Consider the following 20,092-nt stretch of genomic DNA (forward strand, 5'->3'; position numbering starts at 1 on the left):
GACATAAATATAGATATATATGTATACATAAAAATATAATTCTTATAAGCTGTAAATATTCATAGTGTTTTGAGAATTGCCATAGCTAAACTCAGCTGATGATGAAGATACTTCAAAATAATTATTTACACTTTTCAGCTATTTTTTTTAAACCTAGATTAAGCCTAGATTGACAAACTGGTAAAAGAAAAAGGAAATTTTACTCCTTGAGTTCATGCCACTTTTCATTGGCAAATATTCGTCATGTAAAAGTGCTTCATAAATACCTGGACATTTTGCAATTTTCCATGGTAGAAGTGTCCAATCTACATTATGCCCTAACATTGGGAGCCTCAATTTCTGCTATGACCACCCAACTTCTTATGTGTCTGATAAAGTATTTTTATATTTTCAGGTGCTTCAACACTTTGTTTATAACAAATAAAAGCTCAATAACAACATAAAAATGCCTGTTTAAAAATATATCACCACAAAACATTTTATATAATTTTTAATTTTCTTAAGAATTTTTAACGTTATAGATATATATAGATACATCAGTGTAGTTGTTAAAAACTAGAAACACTTTTTATTAAATGGAGTCACTACTAAGCACAGTGAATAGGGACTTAGGGACTTGCAATTCTACTGTATCAAATTGAACATTATGATAAATATGATAATGTGATTCTAGCTCTATGTTTATATTCAGTATTACAAAAAGGAATATTTTCTAAAATATTAATATATGCTGGCAAATAGGCTTGTGTACCCATATGATATACTTTTTCAGTTTCACCAAGTTATGTAATGATGATTCTTAATCGTTGAAAAATGTGCCGTCCCTTAATCTTTTCTGTCTTTCTTAATCTAATCCAGTAATATGTATCATGGAATGAACTGATTTCAAAATGTAATCCACGTCAACTCATAACAAGTGTTTAAAAAATACATTTATATGGCCTGACGCAGTGGCTCACACCTGTAATCCCAGCACTTTGGGAGGCTGAGGCAAGTGGATCACTTGAGGTCAGGAGTTCGAGACCAGCCTGGCCAACATGATGAAACCCTGTCTCTACTAAAAATACAAAAAATTAGCCGGGTGTGGTGGCGGGTGCCTGTAGTCCCAGCTACTCCGGAGGCTGAGGCGAGGATGGCGTAAATCCGGGAGGCGGAGCTTGCAGTGAGCCGAGATTGCATCACTGCATTCCAGCCTGGGCAACAAAGTGAGACTCTGTCTCAAAAAAAAAAAAAAATACATTTATATTCAAATTTAAAAAATAATAGTTTCAATGTTTTAAGTGAATATTACTCTAGGAGATGCATTTACTATATCTTTATATGCTATATCTGTTTTGAGAAATATATCTGCAGCAGCTGGTTAAAACTCTTAAAAAATCTCCATTTCAACATAGAAATCCAAGTGTATTTTTTTTAAAAGATACAATTATAGCCTTACAAAATGTAAATCAAAAATATTAACATTGTTATTTTACTAATTCCCAGGTGCTCACAAGGCTTTAAATGTTTATAAAGGTTAATAATCTTTTATAAGGGTTCTATGTCTTCAACAAATCTTCTACTTATGCTTGTATTTGTGAGACAGACACTTGATTTCAGATAAGGGAACTGTCAAAAGAGAAACTCCAGTTCACCATGACAACGCAGACCTCCTGCCACTTTGGATCTCAAAACATCAGGACAGTTCGAATGCTGAAATGTAAAATGAGAGTTTTTAATGACTTGTTTTCATATCTTTCAAGAAAGGATAGTTTAAACAATTGTCTTTTCTATCTGTCATGGAAACGTCAAGTAAATTCTGTTATTGGAAATCCTTTGGGCTCAAAGTCCTTAACAATTAGTTTTCTTTGTTATGCAACTCTGATAAGTGTATCTGAGCTAATTCTGAAAGCATCAGTATAATTTCAGTATGCCAACAAGAGGGAAGTGGTTTCCAGGCTGAGGAGAAAGCATGAACAAGCCTAGGAACATGTGAACAGGAAAGGTAATCCAGTATGCTTAGATTTCTGGATGCCCAAGAGATCCTGCAAGTAGATGAGACCTACTTCCCTCACTTTATCCCAAAAGCCTGCTGCAGAGGGTGATAGAATGAATGCCAAATTCTTAACTGTTGAAACAAAATAAGTTTTAGTTCAATAATAAAGGCTTTCAAAACCATGCTAAGACATTGACATTTTGGCAAAACTTGAGCTTGGCAGCTTAGTGAAAGACTAACTGGAATGTATTTTAATACAGAAGGTGGAAAACCTATTATCTCACTACCATGCCCATGTTAGAAATGAATTAAAGCAATGAGCATGGGAAACAAGATGAGGGATTCTGAAGGAGAAACCAAGGGTTGCATCATCAAGACTTAGAATTGGTTTGTATGTGGTAGGCAAGGGTGAAAAAGAAGTCAGACATGATGCTATGGCTTCTCATCTATAAAAGAGGAATGCATAATATAATGACTGAGATAAAAATTACTGGAGAAAAAATATTTCCAAGTGGGACATTCAAATGGAGCTGTGCAGGAAGTAAATGGAAATTGAAGAGTTTAGGTTTACAAATGTTAGTTTGGATGTCCCTGCATTAAGATGATATTTGAAAGAAAATTCCTGAAAGCAGAATTTATGTTTCTTTGGAAAACAATTAGTAATTATTTTCTATTTGGCCATACTAAGCTGTTAGTTTTGCTTATCTGAGTAAAGTAGTATTGAGTGGTTCTGACAGTTTTTCTTACAAAATCCCATTGTTTACTTGCTTAAAAAAATGTATGTTCATAATATGATGATCCTGTAGGCTAGACCAAATGTGGAGACAAGACACAACATTGAAAAAGCTCTCAGGTTAAAAAAAATTAGTAAAAATTTGGATCTCAATATACAGTTCCTTTTACTAATGAAATCCAAGTCCTTGGCACATAGTGTAAGCTCAATAATTATTTATAGACCCAATGAGTGAAAGTCATTTCATCTTGTAGACAGGTTTTTGATTGCTGTTTGAGACCTCCATGAGGTAGATGTTGTAGATAAAATTTGCTTGCATTCATACTTGACCTCTACCTTTGCCCAACCCTCAGAAGCAACAAGAGCAGTAATCACCACACCCATGTTTACCCAAAGCTTGCCAAGCTCTGTCAGAGAAGTTTGTTATATGGTCAAAAGAGCACAAGTTTTGCAATTAGTTTGTATCCTGGCACTACCCCAGGAGGTTTGACCTGTTATTTATTTGCTTTCACAACCTTGGTCTTCATCTAAAAATGGTAAAAATAATACCTGGCCTACAGGGATCTGAAAAATGCACATTTGAGAAAGCACTTTGAAAACCGTAAAATAAGGAAATTTTGTGGCCTACTTGAAATAACTAGCAGCTTTATGATAAAAATGGCCACAATGAAATCAACTAGGTAAACAAATAAAATCCAAAAGATTTTTAAAAAATTGATTAATATAGTACAATGGCATACTAAGTTGGTGATATGGTTAGACTTTGTGTCCCCACCCAAATCTCATCTTGAACTATAATCCCCATAATCCCTACATGTCAAGGGAGAGACCAGGTGGAGGTAATTGAATTATGGGGGCAGTTTCCCTCATGCTGTTCTCATGCTAGTGAGTGAGTTTTCACAAGATCTGATGGTTTTGTAAGGGACTCGTCCCGCTTTGCTTGACACGTCTCCTTCCTGCAGCCTGTGAAGAAGGTGCCTTGCTTCCTCTTTGCCTTCTACCATGATTATAAGTTTCCTGAAGCCCCCAGCCATGCTGAACTGTGAGTCAATTGAATCTCTTTGCTTTATAAATGACCCAGTCTTGGGCAGTTTTCTTTTATAGAAGTATGAAAATACACTAATGCGTGGGGAAAGAGAAGTAATTAGCTGTATCAATCTGGCTAGATTAAATAATTAGAAATAAAATATGAAGAAAACAGGCACATTGACAAGATCATCATAAGAAACAGTTACCTTTGTCCTGAATTGAGCAGCTCAAATCCTTCACTGATTTTTTTAAATGGTAAAACATGAGTTATCAACTGGTCCAGGTCAAATTTCTTTGCCAGGAACTCAGTCACTAGTTTTGGGACATCATCTCTGCTTTTCAAACCTGTAAATAAGCACACATTTTCTCTTTAGACATTACTAAATAATCCTTACCTTTTATTATGTTATATTTATTCCTTCTCTTTCCTGCACTATGACTTTCCCTGTGTTAGATCATTCCCAGCAGTGTACAAACAAGCTGTATTTGTCCCAGCATAGGAAACAAAAGTTATGCAGCCATAAAAAAGAATGAGTTCATGTCCTTTGCAGGGACATGGATGAAGCTGGAAACCATTATTCTCAGCAAACTAACACAGGAACAAAAAACCAAACACCGCATGTTCTCACTCATAAGTGGGAGTTGAACAATGAGAACACATGGACACAGGGAGGGGAACGACACATACCAGGGCCTGTCGGTGGGTGGGGGGCAAGGGGAGGGAGAGCATTAAGACAAATACCTAATGCATGCGGGGCTTAAAACCTAGATGATGGGTTGATGGGCACAGCAAACCACCATGGCACTTGTATTCCAATGTAACGAACCTGCACATTCTGCACATGTATCCCAGAACTTAAAGTAAAATAAAAATTAAATTAAAAAGAAACAAAGGTTAAAAAAACTCTTCTGATACCCACATCTCCTTCCAGTCACCCCATATCTTTGCTTCTATTGCAGAGAAACTTCTTTACTTTACAGACAGAATTGTCTCCAGTTCATTGTTTCTGGATCCTGTTCCTTTCCTCTCATCCTCTCTGAGCCCACTCTGATTACGCTCTTGCCCCCAGCACTGTCCTGTAACAGCTATCATCAAGGTCATCTTTGAGCTCCATTTTGACCCAGACAAGGGTCATTTCTCAGTCCTCCTCTTATATGAACTGTTAGGTAGAATTGATACTGTTGGTGGCTCCCCTTTTCTCAAACACTCTGTTCCCTTAGCTTCTAGATACTACATCATCGTCATCATTGTCACTTTCCTTGCTCACTAGTTACTTCTTCCACAAATCTTTGCTGGGTCCTCTACATCTCCCAGACCTCTAACTCCAAGGATTCCTAGGGCTTGGTCCTTGGTCCATTTCTCCTCTTTATCTACATTTACTTCTAGGGTGACCTCCTCTGGTCTTGTGGCTTTCGATATACTCCTCTTAAAACACTTAGGTTTCTATACCCATCTTAAACCTCTACCTGTACTACAGACTCATACCCAATTGCCTACATTTTATAGACATCTTTATTCAGATATCTCACAGGTGCACAAGTGTAACCTGCCCCAAACCACTCCTGGTTTCTACCACTTCCACCGTAGCCCCCAATGTATTCCTTCTATAGTCTTCCTTCTCAATAAATGATGATGGTGACATGATTCCTGTTGCTTAGGACCCAAAATCTTGGATTCTACTCTTTTTGCCATACAATAACTATTTCAGCAAATTTTGTTGACTCTATCTTCAAAATGTATCCAAGAGCTGACTACTTCTCACCAGCCCCATCACTCCAAGCCAGCATCCTATCCTTCCAGCATTATAATAACTTCGTCCATGGTCTCCCTGTTTGTGCCCTTTGCCCTATTTAGAGTATTCCCCATAGAGCAGCCAGAAGGAGAGTGTTAAAATGGAGGTCAGATCAGGCGACATCTCCTTCAGAAGCCTCTGTGGTTTTATTTCTCTCTCAGAATAAAATCTTAAAACCTTGCAATGGTCCAAAGGCCCCATATAATTTAAGGTCCTCTGACCCCAGCAGTGACTGTTCTTCTGTCCTCACTCTGTTGTAGCCATACTGACCTTTTCCCCATTCTTATGGTTCTTGCCAACACCCTTTTGTATTTACTACATCTCCTTCCCGGAATATTCTTTCCCAAGTTTTCTGAATATCTTATTTATGTTTCTGCTGCAATGTTACCTTATCAAGGAGGCCTTCCCTGAACTTTATAAAATAGCATTCGCCTCCACCTCCACCCCAGTCCTCTGGTACTGCCCGTTACCCATCCTCTATTATTATCCTTTGCACTTGTAACCATATGGTGTATTCTGCATTCATTTATTTATTGTCAGTCTCTCTATACCAAAATGAGAGGATTCTCACACTTCCTGAGATCAGGGACTTAGTATGTTTTGTCTCTTCTCCGTTCCTAGCTCCTGGAATGGTACACTGTGTACACAATGGTACCTGTACTCAGTATACACTCAATAAATATTTGCTGAATAACTGAATTTTACCTCTAATATTCCTGAATAATCTATAATCTTCCCACTTCCCACAAATAGTCAAAGCAAGGAGGTTCAACTTCTTATATCTCTTATTGTTTTGTTCTTCAATTCAAGTTTTATTTTCCCTAAGAAGCCTTCTCTCTAAAACCTCATCTATACCAACTAGCCTCTTGCTTTTTTATGCCCCAAGTAATGTTGCAGAAAGAGAAAAACTTTGTTCTCCCATGGACCAGCTTTAAATCTCAGTTCTCAACTTGAGAGCTATAGGGGCAAAAAACTTAATAGTTCCAAGTCTCAGTTTTATTATTCATTAAGTAGCTTCCTCAGAGAGTTACTGAGAAATAAAATAAACTAACACATTAATGTAAAACTTTTAACATAGAATAAATGCTAAAAAACTGCTCTTATAATTTGTTTTATAATATCTGTAGCTACACTTATTTTTATATTCTTTCTTTTATATTTGTTTTTGTATCCTTCGCTACATTATGTGCTTCTCTAAGTCAAGAACAATTATTTTCTCCTTTTTATACTCTTAACAAGTACTTGAACAATTACTATTCTCTTATATTGTATAAGGCAGACTCTAATATTGGGAGTACCTTCAAAGCATCCAGTACAAGTCTGTATGAAGGCACTAGAAAACGAGACTCTGTGGAGGAGGGAAATAAAAGGAATCATTGTGTCACCTGCCTTGAGCAGAGTGGCCCTGGCTCCATCTTTCCTAAAACAATATTAATTGTTGAGTGATAATCTAAGTCCTTCCAGTGTGAATCTGAGCTGTTCCCATAAAATGTGACAATCTCTTTTTTTGTTGTTGTTGGTTTTGGCTTTGGGTCCAGGATTTTTGTTGGTGCTATAATGAATTGAATAAATTCATTTTAATACACATTCTTGTGTATATTAATATTAATGGATTACATCAGAAGTTCCTGTCACATAATTCATCTCTATAGAAAGACCACTGGTGTCTCTCATTCAGGCCTTTGGGGAACTTGAATTGCAGATGCTAATATTAAAAATGCGTCCACCAATATTACTCTTACATCAAGGTGAGGAGTGGGGAATTATCTTTTGTGCTATTATGGTCACAGTTCCATTTTAGATCACTTCATACTCATTCTTGGAAGAAAGACCTGAGGAAACAGGCTTCTCCCACTTGCCATGCAACAGAGTGAAAGCCATCACTCCCCATCCAGAGGCTTTGCTTTCCTCACCTCCAAAGACACATCCCTTCCACGTGCGTCCAGTGAAGAGCAACATCGGGTCATAGGTGAGCATCTTGGCTGACGGAGGAGCTCCTACTACCACGCTGGTCCCATAGTTCATGTGGCAGGATGCCAGGGCATCAATCTGAGTTTAAAACAGAGGAGATCGTTTGCTTCCTGTGTCTCTTACAGTGTAACATAAGCTCTGAAATGACCTGTGTACTATGGCAAAGTCATGAAATTAAATTAAGCCACCTTCTGTTTTTTACTTGCTTTAAAAAAATTTCAGTGCAACTTTAGTCTGTAATTAAATTTCTATACACAGTTGCCCTTTAGGACAAAAAACAGCGATCAATGTGGTCAGTGTTTGTGGCATTTTCAGTGTACCATGGACTAAAATACAGGGGAAATTCTTGTGATATTTTCATATCAATATCACCACTTCAGATAAGCCTTTGAAAGCCATTTGAACTAAACTAAGTTGAATTAAGTATACCAAATCATTTAGCGTAGTTGTCTTTTTAAGTTTAGTCTTAAAATTAAATAAAATACTAAAATGTTGGACAAAAGAATCCCTTTTCTTGGGAGCATTTCTGAGACTAACCTCACATTTTCTGGTCATTAACCCATCCAGTTATTAATTAATAATTTAATACTAGCTAGATTGGAGCAACAGATGGCATTGTTTTTAGAGACCGGCCTTCATCAAGTAGCAACTGGAAATCAATAGGCTCTAATAATATATCCAATGTCATGTATGGCTTCACAAACTTACGACCTAGAATGCTATTTGTTGATATGAAATAAATCTAAGGGATTCACTAGGAAAGGAATATGACAACAATGATAAATTAAGGACTACTTATTCTTAAATTACCAAAAACATTAAGGTGAGTTAATCTGCTACTCAATCTTGAGCAAAAGTGGCTTTATTGCATTTTTCCAAGTCTCCTTACGCTATGCCAGGCTGGAGCTTCCTAGTTCCAGGAACCTTGGATCTGTTTTACGGGTCTAACTGAAGGTCTGGTGCTGCGGGCTGCCATACAGGAGGCATGGTTAGAAAATTGAAGGTTCATATTCTAAGGAAATTCAGATAAGGGCAAACAAAGCTCAGGTGTAAAGAGTGAGAAGGTCGATGGATCACAGATTTGGGGGAAGAGACCACAACATTTGGAATAATCTCTTTTCACCACTCCTCAGTCACCTTCTGATGCTTATTTTGCTAACATTCAAGAGATAGAATTGCTTTCACCAAGCGATCTACATATACAAGGAAGATCATACTTAAAACAATTATCTAGAAGGGTTGACTACTTTGCCATCTAGTCAGCTGAGAGTGGTACGATATGGTATTTAACTTTGGTCCAGTGAATCTGCTAAGTGTTTGACTTTTTAGGCAAAATTGCTATGTGATTATCGGTTTTTGCCTGAGTGAAACTGACAATCACAGAGATATTTCCATTATTGACTATTAATAAAATTATAGAAAATTAAATTTACCTTGTGCATATCTAATAACTTGGGTATTTTGTGGCTTCTCAAATTTTGGGTCTTACCATGGTTTCAAGATGCCCAATAACTTCAAAGGTGTACCCCACATTGTTGCCTGTCATTTCTGACAGCACCTCACTGATGGGTTTGGTAGAGTCGTTGGGGCTGATACACTCAGTGGCACCTACAGCCATGGCCTTCTCAAATTTGTCTTTGTTGAGGTCAATCCCAATGATCCTAGATGCACCAGCTGACTTACAGCCCATGACGACTGACAGGCCAACTCCTCCCAGGCCAAAGACGACGCAAGTGGAACCAGGTTTGACCTGTGGAGAGGAATGTTCTTCAACATGTTAGGTGTTAGGGTCAAAAAGTGAAATCTGAAAAGAGCCTCCAGTTAAAAACACAAATCATGAGTGAACTCCCATTCACAATTGCTACAAAGAGAATAAAATATCTAGGAATACAACTTACAAGGGATGTGAAGGACCTCTTCAAGCAGAATTACAAACCACTGCTCAAGGAAATAAGAGAGGACACAAACAAATGGAAAAATTCCATGCTCATGGATAGGAAGAATCAATATCGTGAAAATGGCCATACTGCCCAAAGTAATTTATAGATTCAATGTTATCCCTATCAAGCTACCATTTACTTTCTTCACAGAATTAGAAAAAAACTACTTTAAATTTCATATAGAACCAAAAAAGAGCCCATATAGCCAAGACAATCCTAAGCCAAAAGAACAAAGCTGGAGGCATCACGCTACCTGACTTCAAACTATACTACAAGGCTACGGTAACAAAAACAGCATAGTACTGGTACCAAAACAGATATGCAGACCAATGGAACAGAACAGAGGCCTCAGAAATAACACCACACATCTACAATCATTTGCTCTTCAACAAATCCAACAAAAACAAACAATGGGGAAAGGATTCCCTATTTAATAAATGATGTTTAATAAATGATGCTAGGAAAACTGGCTAGCCATATGCAGAAAACTCAAACTGGACCCCTTCCTTATATCTTACACAAAAATTAACTCAAGATGGATTAAACACTTAAATGTAAAACCCAAAACCATAAAAACCCTAGAAGAAAACCTAGGCAATACCATTCAGAACATAGACATGGGCAAAGACTTCATGACAAAAATGCCAAAAGCAATTGCAACAAAAGCCAAACTTGACAAATGGGATCTAATTAAACTAAAGAGCTTCTGCACAGCAAAAGAAACTATCATCAGAGTGAACAGGCAACCTACAGAATGGGAAGAAATTTTTGCGATCTACCCATCTGACAAAGGTCTAATATGCAGAATTTACAAGGAACTTAAACAAATATACAAGAAAAAAAATGAAGAACCCCATCCAAAAGTGGGCACAGGATATGAACAGACACTTCTCAAAAGAAGACATTTATGTGGCCGATAAACATATGAAAAAAGCTCAACATCACTGATCATTAGAGAAATGCAAATCAAAACCACCATGAGATACCATCTCATGCCAGTCAGAATGGCGATTATTAAAAAGTCAGGAAACAATAGATGCTGGTGAGGCTATGGAGAAATAAGAATGCTTTTACACTGTTGGTGAGAATATAAATTAGTTCAACCATTGTGGAAGACAGTATGGCAATTCCTCAAGGATCTAGAACCAGAAATATCATTTGACCCAGCCATCCCATTACTGGGTATACACCCAAAGGAATATAAATCATTCCACTGTAAAGACACATGCACACGTATGTTTACTGCAGCACTATTTACAATAGCAAAGACTTGGAACTAACCCAAATGGCCATCAATGATATACTGGATAAAGAAAATGTAGTACATATACACCATGGAATACTATGCAGCCATAAAAATAAATGAGATCTTGTCGTTTGCAGGGACATGGATGAAGCTGGAAGCCATCATTCTCAGCAAACTAACGCAAGAACAGAAAAGCAAACACCACATGTTCTCACTCGTAAGTGGGAGTTGAACAATGAGAACACATGGACACAGAGAGGGGAACAACACACATCAGGGCCTGTTAGGAGGTGGGGGGTGAGGGGAGGGAACTTAGAGGACGAGTCAATAAATGCAGCAAACCACCATGGCACACGTATGTGTAACAAACCTGCACGTTCTGCACATATATCCCATTTTTTAATAGAAGAAATAAAAAAATCATAACTCTGAGTCATTTGTAAATAAACAGATACAAATATAAATTTTAGAAATTTGAAACTGAAGGAGATGTGGAAGAAACAAAAATTAAATCTAGAAATTTCATTTTCAATTGTATTTCTCGATAAAGGTTTTTTCTTTTAATACTGTATTAGGTCAAAGATTCTTAATTCCTTGAACGCCAATTTCCTTGTGAAATTTCATGTGATTAATTTAAAATTCCAGAGATCCTATCTAACATCACAGTTGATGGAAAAGTGTATATTGAGAAATCAGTTTTGGTGAACAGTAACAGCATTACTGATAATAGACAACAAACACTACTGTATTTTATTTCTGATATGCATTATAGGTGGTAATCCAAATGATTAATGATTTTATTGCTCTTTATATTATCTATAACAGGTGATTTGACATAATTGTACTTTTTCCTGAGAAGCTGGTAATGTACTTACTACTCTATTTTGTAGTTATACAATAAATCTTACTTAGCTGACAAGAAACTAGGAGTAAAAGCTCTGACAAAAAGCCTCTGCTGTAACTAAAATACTGAGATCATTCTATCTTAACAAACTTAACAGATGGGGAAGGAGTATATTTTAAAGATGGATAAATGATGCAGTTTGCAAATATAGTCAATAAATATTCTCAAGTGTAAAAAAAAGAAATAAAATTTCTAATCTGAATTTTTTATTTTTCTTTTAGTTGATTTGGCATTGTGTTGCTTGGCAGCCTGAATATGCAATATATTTTTTTAAATGTTTTTTTTTTCCCAAAACTCTTCAAGATTCCAAGGAAATCATTTAAGAAAAGGAAAGAAGAAACAAATAAACTAGCCTACCCTGTTTCTTACCTTGCCAGTTTTAACAGCAGCCCCATATCCAGTGGAAAACCCACAGCCAATTAAACAGACTTTCTCAGGAGGAGCTGCATCATCAATCTTAGCAACAGAAGATTCATCCACCACTGTGTACTCAGTAAATGTACTGGTGTTCATGAAGTGATGGACTGGTTTGCCCTTGCATGTAAATCTGGTGGTGCCATCAGCCAGTACTCCACGACCAGTAATACTATTTGATACATCAAATACACGTATTAATTAATTCAATTCAAAAATTAGCATAGGAAAAATTTGAGTAACATTAAAGTAAAAATGACTGAAACCTACTCGCTCCTAATGCAAAGGTTGCCATCTGGGTTGCGACAAGCATTGCATTCTCTACATTGTGGCAGAAAGAGAGGGATGACTTTGTCACCTACAGGAAAAAAAATCATGATATAAGATGCTGTTCATTAATGTTAAAATATGAAATTAACAAATGTGAACTGAGCCTATACTATAGGTAAAACTTCTAAAAAGATATTCTAAGATTTATAAACACTGTAAGGTTTGCCTTCTAAAGGTTGAGGTTTTGCCAAATTAAACATTACTCAGTAAAATCCATTCTTGTACCCTTTTAATTCCCTGAATTGTGTTAAGGATCCCTCTAATAATTCCTAGGGTGTGCTATTTCCTTTGATAGGCTAATCAAAGCCTAATTATTTCAAACTTGTGGTTTGACACCTGCATATACCTGGTTTCACTGTAGTCACTCCTTCTCCAATGCTCTCTACAATCCCAGTTGCCTCATGTCCCACAATCACTGGAAACTTGGACACCATTGTTCCTTTTATCACATGGTCATCTGTGCGACAGATTCCTGTGGCCAAAATCTGTGTTCAAAGACAAAAACATTGCACCAATCAACAAACTGATCATTTCACTGTTGGGAGAATATTTAACTTCTTGAAGAAATTATAATTGTTTAATCAATATCTTTGCCTAATATAACAACATTTACTCTTAGACGATTCTGAGCCAAAAATCAACCATCAGACAAGATCCCTCTCTGACGGAACTTATAATATTGTTCCCTTATACCCTAGGTTGAATCTTGGTGCCTATCTGTAGTAAATTGGTGCTCTTGTGAGGGAACCAGAATGCAGATGTTACCATGTGATGGCCCCAAAGTAGATTTTTATAGCTAGGCCCTTATTGGGCTCTCTTAACAAAGAACAGAGGAAATTCCATGCAAGAAGGTAAGCAAAGAGCAAAATCTTACTGCTACTGTTGTGCTCAGGTAACAGTAAGAGGGTCAAAGAAAGATTGGTAGCAATGCCTACTCAACAACTGGTGTCCAAAGCCAAGGTTAAGCTCTGTCCAAAGAAAGGGAGGAAAACGTTCCACGAAGCTGTCATTTCTCCAGGCACAAGTGAGTTCCTCATTCTTTGTGAAAAGTAACCTCAAAACAATCTGACTCCCAGAAGATTTTAAAAGAAGTCTTTAGCTATGATTATTAACCATTTTTAATTAGACACTATATGAATAAAAATTCAACAAATCAAAAGTATAATAAAGCATGTTAGCACTGTTGTTTTTTAAAAGGATAATGAACTCATTAATTTCACATCCAGTACAACCAGATCCTTAACAATATACAAGAGCCAGTAAAGGAATTAATACTCCAAACATGGGAAGCATCTCCTTATTTAAGAATCCAGCCTCACAACAGTGCTATATTCAATATAAGTTTGATAATGCTTTGGCTTAAGTTCTCCAGGGCTCACGCTTACCTTAATGCGAACTTCTTTAGTCTTTGGTGGGGCAACTTCTATTTCCTCAATGGAAAAGGGTTGCTTCTGCTCCCAAAGCACAGCTGCTTTGCATTTAATAACCTAAGAAATAGGCAAGTGTTAAAATGGGTCCGAATTATGCCTTTAAATACAGACTCCCTAAATAGTATAAATATGAACAGAAGAGCATATATAATATTCTAAGTTTTCCAGAATGATTTTCATCAAACACTAGTGTTATAAGCCTTATAAATCATCTTGTGTGTGCCTTTGCTTAAGGTATGAGAAATGCAGCCCAGAGTGACTAAATGATGGATCCATGGTCACCTAGCACATGAGATGCAGAGCTGGACTAGACCTGAGGTACTTTTCCCAACTTATTGATTTTTGTTTGCTGTTCACATAATACCCCCACCCAAAAATAGGTTATTTTGTTACAATTTCAAATGTAATAGATTAACAAAATTGTCCTCTGTGTATCGCTTATTCACAAGAGACAAATTTATAAAACAGAAAATGCTGCTGACTTGTCTGTAAGAATTTAAACCAGTATTTAATAGCTGCATATAATCATATAGCAATGGTGAAGAAATTAGACTATTAGCATGGTAAGGATGAAGGGAACCATGAACATCATGAAGCATATAGATTATGACTGTGAGTTCCTGGATGATTGAATTAGTGTCTACATCTCTGCATCCCTTTTGCACCTAGCCCAGTTCTTGCACCTGGTAGGGCTTGATAGGCAGGTTAAAGCTTGTCATCTTATAGCAGTGGAAACTAGGTGTGGAGATACCAGTGACTGGCGTCCAGTTGTTCAACTGGTTTTGCTGTAGTTATTCAATTAAATTGTTTTGCTAAGATTATTGAATTATGACAGAGAGAGAGAGACAGAGACACACAGAGAAACTGTTCCACCTTCCTACCTCCAAATCTGTCTAGGGCTCCTATAAAATATTTTAATTAATTTGTTCAGATGCAAAATAAGTTACCTTCATCTTGTCAACAAACACAACAGTCCTAGAGAGCTCTTATGGATTCTTAAGTGGCTCTTTTGTAAAAAGATTAAATGTGAAAAATGATAAACTGGTAACAGATGGGTGGCTGAAAGCCATCAGTAGCTCAATTTAATATTTACCCTCTGCCTTACTAACGAAAATGTTATGGGTTACAGTGTAATATGGCCCAATGTTGAAGTTAGAAATCTCACACCACATTCCCAAACAAATTCAAGCTGGATTCATTGTTAAGATTTTTATTTTTTTATTATTATTTTTTTAGATGCAATCTTGCTCTGTTGCTAGGCTGGAGTGCAATGGCGCGATCTGGGCTCACTGCAACCTCTGCCTCCCGGGTTCAGCGAGTCCCCTGCCTCCATCTCCTGAGTAGCTGAGACTACAGGCATGCGCCACCACGCCCAGCTAATATGTTTTTGTATTTTAGTAGAGACAGGGTTTCACCATGTTGGCCAGGATAGTCTCGATCTCCTGACCTTGTTATCTGTCCTCCTCGGCCTCCCAGAGAGCTGGGATTACAGGTGTGAGCCACTGTGCCTGGCCCAAGATTTATTTTTAAAGTCATACTATTTTGTCAATCAGTGAAGATGTAAATATCGATCATACTGAGCATGGAGTAACTTTTATGCTTAAGAGTGATAGAAAAAATAACAAAGGACAAGCCATGGGGAAAGAATGCTCTACTTAATAAATGGTGCTGAGATAACTGGCTAGCCATATGCAGAAGATTGAAGCTAGACCCCTTCCTTATATCATACATAAAAATTAACTTAAGATGTGACTTAAATCTAAAACCCAAAACTCTAAAAACCCTGGAAGATAACCTTGGGAATACCGTTCTGAACATAGGACCTGGTAAAGACTTAATGACAAAGATGCCAAAAGCAATTGCAACAAAAACAAAAATTGACAAAAGGGGCCTAATTTAACTAAAGGGCTTCTGCACAGCAAGAGAAACTATCAACAGAGTACACAGACGACCTACAGAATTGGAGAAAATATTTGCGAACTATGCATCTAACGAAGGTCTAATATCCAGCATCTATAAGGAAGTTAAACAAAATAATAAGCAAAAAACAAACAATGCCATAAAAAAGTGGGCAAACGATATGAACAGACATTTTTCAAAACAAAACATACATATGGCCAACAAGCATATGAAAAAATATTCAACATCACTAATCATTAGAATAATGCAAATCAAAACCACAATGAGGTACTATCTTGTACCAGTCAGAATGACTATTGTTAAAAAGTCAAAAAATAAACTGATGAGGTTGGAGCGAAAAGGGAATACGTATACACTGCTGGTGGGAAGGTTAATTAGTTCAGCCATTGTGGAAAGCAGTCTGGCCATTTCTCAAAGAACTTAAAACAGGATTAACATTTGACCTAGCAATCCCATTATTGGGTATATACCTAAAGGAATATAAATCGTCCTACCATAAAGACACATGCATGTGTATGTTCACGGAAGCACTATTCACAATAGCAAAGACATGGAATCAACCTAAGTGCCCATTAATGCTAGACTAGATAAAGAAAATGTGGTACATATTTGCCACAGAATACTATGCAGCCATAAAAAAATAAGATCATATTCTTTGCAGGGACATGGAAGGAGCTGGAGGCCATTATCCTGAGCAAACGAATGCAGAAACAGAAAACTAAATACTACATGTTCTCACTTATGAGTGGAAGCTAAATATTGAATACCTATGGACACAAAGAAAAGAACAATGGACACCAGGGCCCATTTGAGGGTGGAAGGTGGAGGGAGGGTAAGGATCAAAAAACCACCAATTAGGTACCATGCTTATTATCTGGGTGACAAAATAATTTATACACCAAACCCCACAATACACAATTTGCCTGTGTAGCAAACCTGCACATGTATTCCTGAACCTAAAATAAAAGTTAAAAAAAGTCATAAAGGAAACAGCTTCTAAGAATTAACATTTTGTGTGTTGAGAAATAGTAAATTTTCCACACTGACAGCAAAGAGTATTGAGGGAAAATATTAAAGCAAAATAGATAAAAGTTACCACATTTGATAAATACAATGCTTACTCAAATTTACAGAGGAAGCGTTAACAACTTCACTCCTAACACTCTTTCCCACTTCCACATACCACACTTACACCCTGAGAGATACATAGCAGGCAGAGGACCTATGGAAAAAACTGCAACAGATTAATGAATAGATTGTGACATGTTTGTTCTCACTCATAAAAACGCCTTTAAAAAAAATAAAAATGAGGTACAATTATCTGCTTATCAAGTCTATAGTGAATTTTAAAAAAATTTTTTAAGACAATATCACACTCTGTTGCCTAGATTGTACTCTAGCTCCTGGGCTCAAGTGATCTTCCCATCTCAGCCTCCCCAGTTAGCTGGGACTACAGGCACAAGCCACCATGCTCTGATAATGACTTTTTACTTAATGAAAACTTAATGAGAATACACAATATTGTCAGAGAAATGGTAAAATGGGCCATCTTACCTATGTCAACCCTTTAGAAAGTAATTTGCATGGTACATCAAGATATTTAAGGATGTTGTGACATGTTTACCCATGTAATTCCATTTTTAAAGGCTACCTCGATGAAATACTAATTTTAGAAAAATCTCTCTATATAGTAGATGTCATCATAGCACTATTTATAAAGGAAAATACATAAACAATAATAGAGGAATGATGAAATAAATTGTGGTAAATGCAGAAATTAGACATTTAAAAATGTTTATAAATTGTAATAAATTGAAAAATGTTTAAGTTGGAAAAATAGGATAAAATATTTGTATATTGTATGAGTACAGCTACATAAACTATGGATGGAAAAATAGATGGAAACACACACAAAAAAATGGTAGTTTGGGGATGTGATATTATGATTGATTTTTTTTCCTTCATATTTTCTGACCTTCCAAATTTTCTAGAATAATCATTGGTATGGGATGAATTGTGTCTCCCTCCAAATTCATATGTTGAAGTCCTAACCCTCAGTACCTCAGAAGGTGACTGTATTTGGAGATGGGGTCTTTCAAGAGGTAATTAATTTAAAATGTGGTAATCAGGGTGGAAGCTAATCCAATATGGCTGGTGTCTTTATTAGAAGGGGAGATTAGGAAAAGGGAAGATCTTGTGAAGACAGGGAGAAGAGGGTCATCTACAAGCCAAGGACACAGGCCTCAGAAGAAACCAACCCTGGTGACACCTTAATCTCAGAATTTCAGCCTTCAGATGTACAAGAAAACAAATTTCTGCTGTTTAAGCCACTCAGTCTGTGAAACTTTGTTATGGAAGCCCTAGGAAACTAGTACAGTTATCTTTTACTTTTTTAATGAAAAAGAAAACATTTATTATAAAGAGAAAAAATCAATCCCAATGTAAAGGGAAAACTCCTTTCATGAGCTACACTGGAACACTACAGAAACTTGGGAAATATATAATCCTTATGCAAACCACACTATTGCATGATCATATATCAAAATCATATAGCTTTTATACTCTTTATATATTATACACTGTATTATTAATTGGAAAGTGCTGCCTTGAGGCTACTTTCTCCATCATTAGAAATGTTCTTACAGTGGATGAATATCGACTTTCTAGAAATAGTGTAACCAGACCTGAAGCATCTATTGGGTGGTTAAAGTTGCAAATTTTTAAGATTCCTTTCAGTTCTAAGATTCATTAATTTCCATGGGTAGAGTTGCTACCTTCCGTAGTGCAAAATTAACTTCCCAAGTAATCTAGTTTTGCTGGATTTCTGACCCAAATTAGGATGATTTTATTCCAGTTCTATTCAATTCTAGTAAAACTTATTTCAAATTCTAACATCATAGAGTCTCCTGACTTGTCACATTACCCAGACTTCTCATGTCATCTTTATTTTTCCAAAACCTTAAGCAAGCTAAATGGAAAATTGTTCAAATTAAAACAAAACAAACAAAAACATTTAGTCCTTTAAGCAATTATGTACCCATTTAAAGCAAGGAACTATACTGACCTACTTTCAAATAAAAAAAAACAAAGCAAAGCTATTTCTAAAGTTAACACCAACTCTGCTAACTCTGTTGTTTTTAAAACAATAAACATACTTTACCAATAATGTAATCTTGATTTTAAAGAATTTTTAAATATATATTTTGATAAAAACTACATTCATAGAAACCTAAAAATCATGACATTTTCTTGTCCATTTTGCATCCCAAAATTAACATTTTCCATTCTTAATGGCAGGAACGTTTCTTCCAACATCTGGGCATGAGACCCTGGTCTCCCATTGAACTACTGCAGTGAGTGCAGCACATGCTACTGAGACGATTGAAGTGTCCTTGTGGAAACATTTTGCTTCCTGGAGCAATTGCCCAGCTATCCTGAAATCAAATTATGAATAATGCCAATATAAATCACTTTCTCTATTTTCCTCCAATGTCTTGCTGACATTGGATATGCTATTTCCAACTTACCCCTGCTTCCACTGACATTCTCTGAAACACCATACTCAGTGTTTCCCTCACTGTATGCCTGCTTACGAAGCATTTAATTCCTCAAGGAATATCTCCAAGTGTTTAATTACTTTAATGGATTCAAAGTTCTAAGTATCAGCCTCACATCATTAGGTCATGATGAGGAGGGGACAGAAATATTCCACTTACTTTTCCAGCAGTGCCCATCCTGTCTTTGTCTTGGATCTGTATTTCTGCAAACATAGACTTTGTCTGACTGATGCTCAGTTCACTCTTGTAAATAACAGCATCTTGTGCCTTCACATAGATAGTCTGGCTCCAGAGTTCCGCCTTCAGCAATATGACTCACAGCCGTCACAACTTTCCAATGGTCTGCAAGCCCTACCCTTTGCAGACCAACTTATAAAAAGAAATACAGTAACTACTATGATCAAACCAAGAGGAGGGATCTAACAAAAACAAGATAATCAAAGCTATTGAAAAGGGCTGAAAGCATTCCTATCCACCTTATTTTGAAGGATATAAAAACTGGTTAGGTTACTTCACTTCAACACAATCATGAAAAGTGTATTGTGTGTTTAAGTGCAGGCTACTTTGCCTAGGCATGGCTGATTTTAGAGATGCATGTGTACATCTCTACTTCTTTATACTCTACTTCGTTCTGCAAAGACTTGATGTGGTTTCTGGAATTAAATATAAATGAAAATAGAGCCAAGGAAATGTAAAATAATTGCAACAGTAGGTCAAGTTTGGGCAAGAGAAGTTGAGATGATATAAACTATCAATATGGATGACTATGGTTTCTAAGTATTTTAGGTATAGAAAGTTAAGTAAAACTTTCTGTGTCTGCACATAGAGAAATTATCATCTGACTCCAAGT

The 20,092-nt window shown here is 36.5% G+C and overlaps 1 protein-coding gene across 1 annotated transcript; it reads right to left on the bottom strand.

Annotated features, from left to right (window-relative positions):
• Positions 1–485: 485 nt before the first annotated feature.
• ADH7 (alcohol dehydrogenase 7 (class IV), mu or sigma polypeptide) lies at positions 486–19,540 on the bottom strand. The gene is made up of 9 exons (XM_054485412.2): positions 19,402–19,540; positions 13,721–13,822; positions 12,682–12,820; positions 12,276–12,363; positions 11,961–12,177; positions 8,991–9,251; positions 7,444–7,579; positions 3,944–4,082; positions 486–1,692 (listed from the first exon to the last, which is right to left on the bottom strand). The coding sequence occupies exons 1-9, from the start codon at positions 19,453–19,455 to the stop codon at positions 1,668–1,670; spliced, it is 1,161 nt and encodes a 386-aa protein (XP_054341387.1). The 5' UTR covers positions 19,456–19,540; the 3' UTR covers positions 486–1,667.
• Positions 19,541–20,092: the final 552 nt, after the last annotated feature.

This window comes from Pongo pygmaeus, chromosome 3 (assembly GCF_028885625.2).
Source record: "Pongo pygmaeus isolate AG05252 chromosome 3, NHGRI_mPonPyg2-v2.0_pri, whole genome shotgun sequence".
In the NCBI taxonomy this organism is placed as follows: Eukaryota; Metazoa; Chordata; class Mammalia; order Primates; family Hominidae; genus Pongo; species Pongo pygmaeus.

Coding starts and splice junctions, on each gene's coding strand:
- ADH7 (XM_054485412.2), bottom strand. CDS start 19,455: ATGTTTGCAGAAATACAGATCCAAGACAAAGACAGGATGGGCACTGCT. Junction 9,252..11,960: donor CTGCTGTTAAAACTGGCAAG/GTAAGAAACAGG, acceptor TCCTCTCCACAG/GTCAAACCTGGTTCCACTTG. Junction 4,083..7,443: donor GAAGGGATGTGTCTTTGGAG/GTGAGGAAAGCA, acceptor GCTTATTTACAG/GTTTGAAAAGCAGAGATGAT.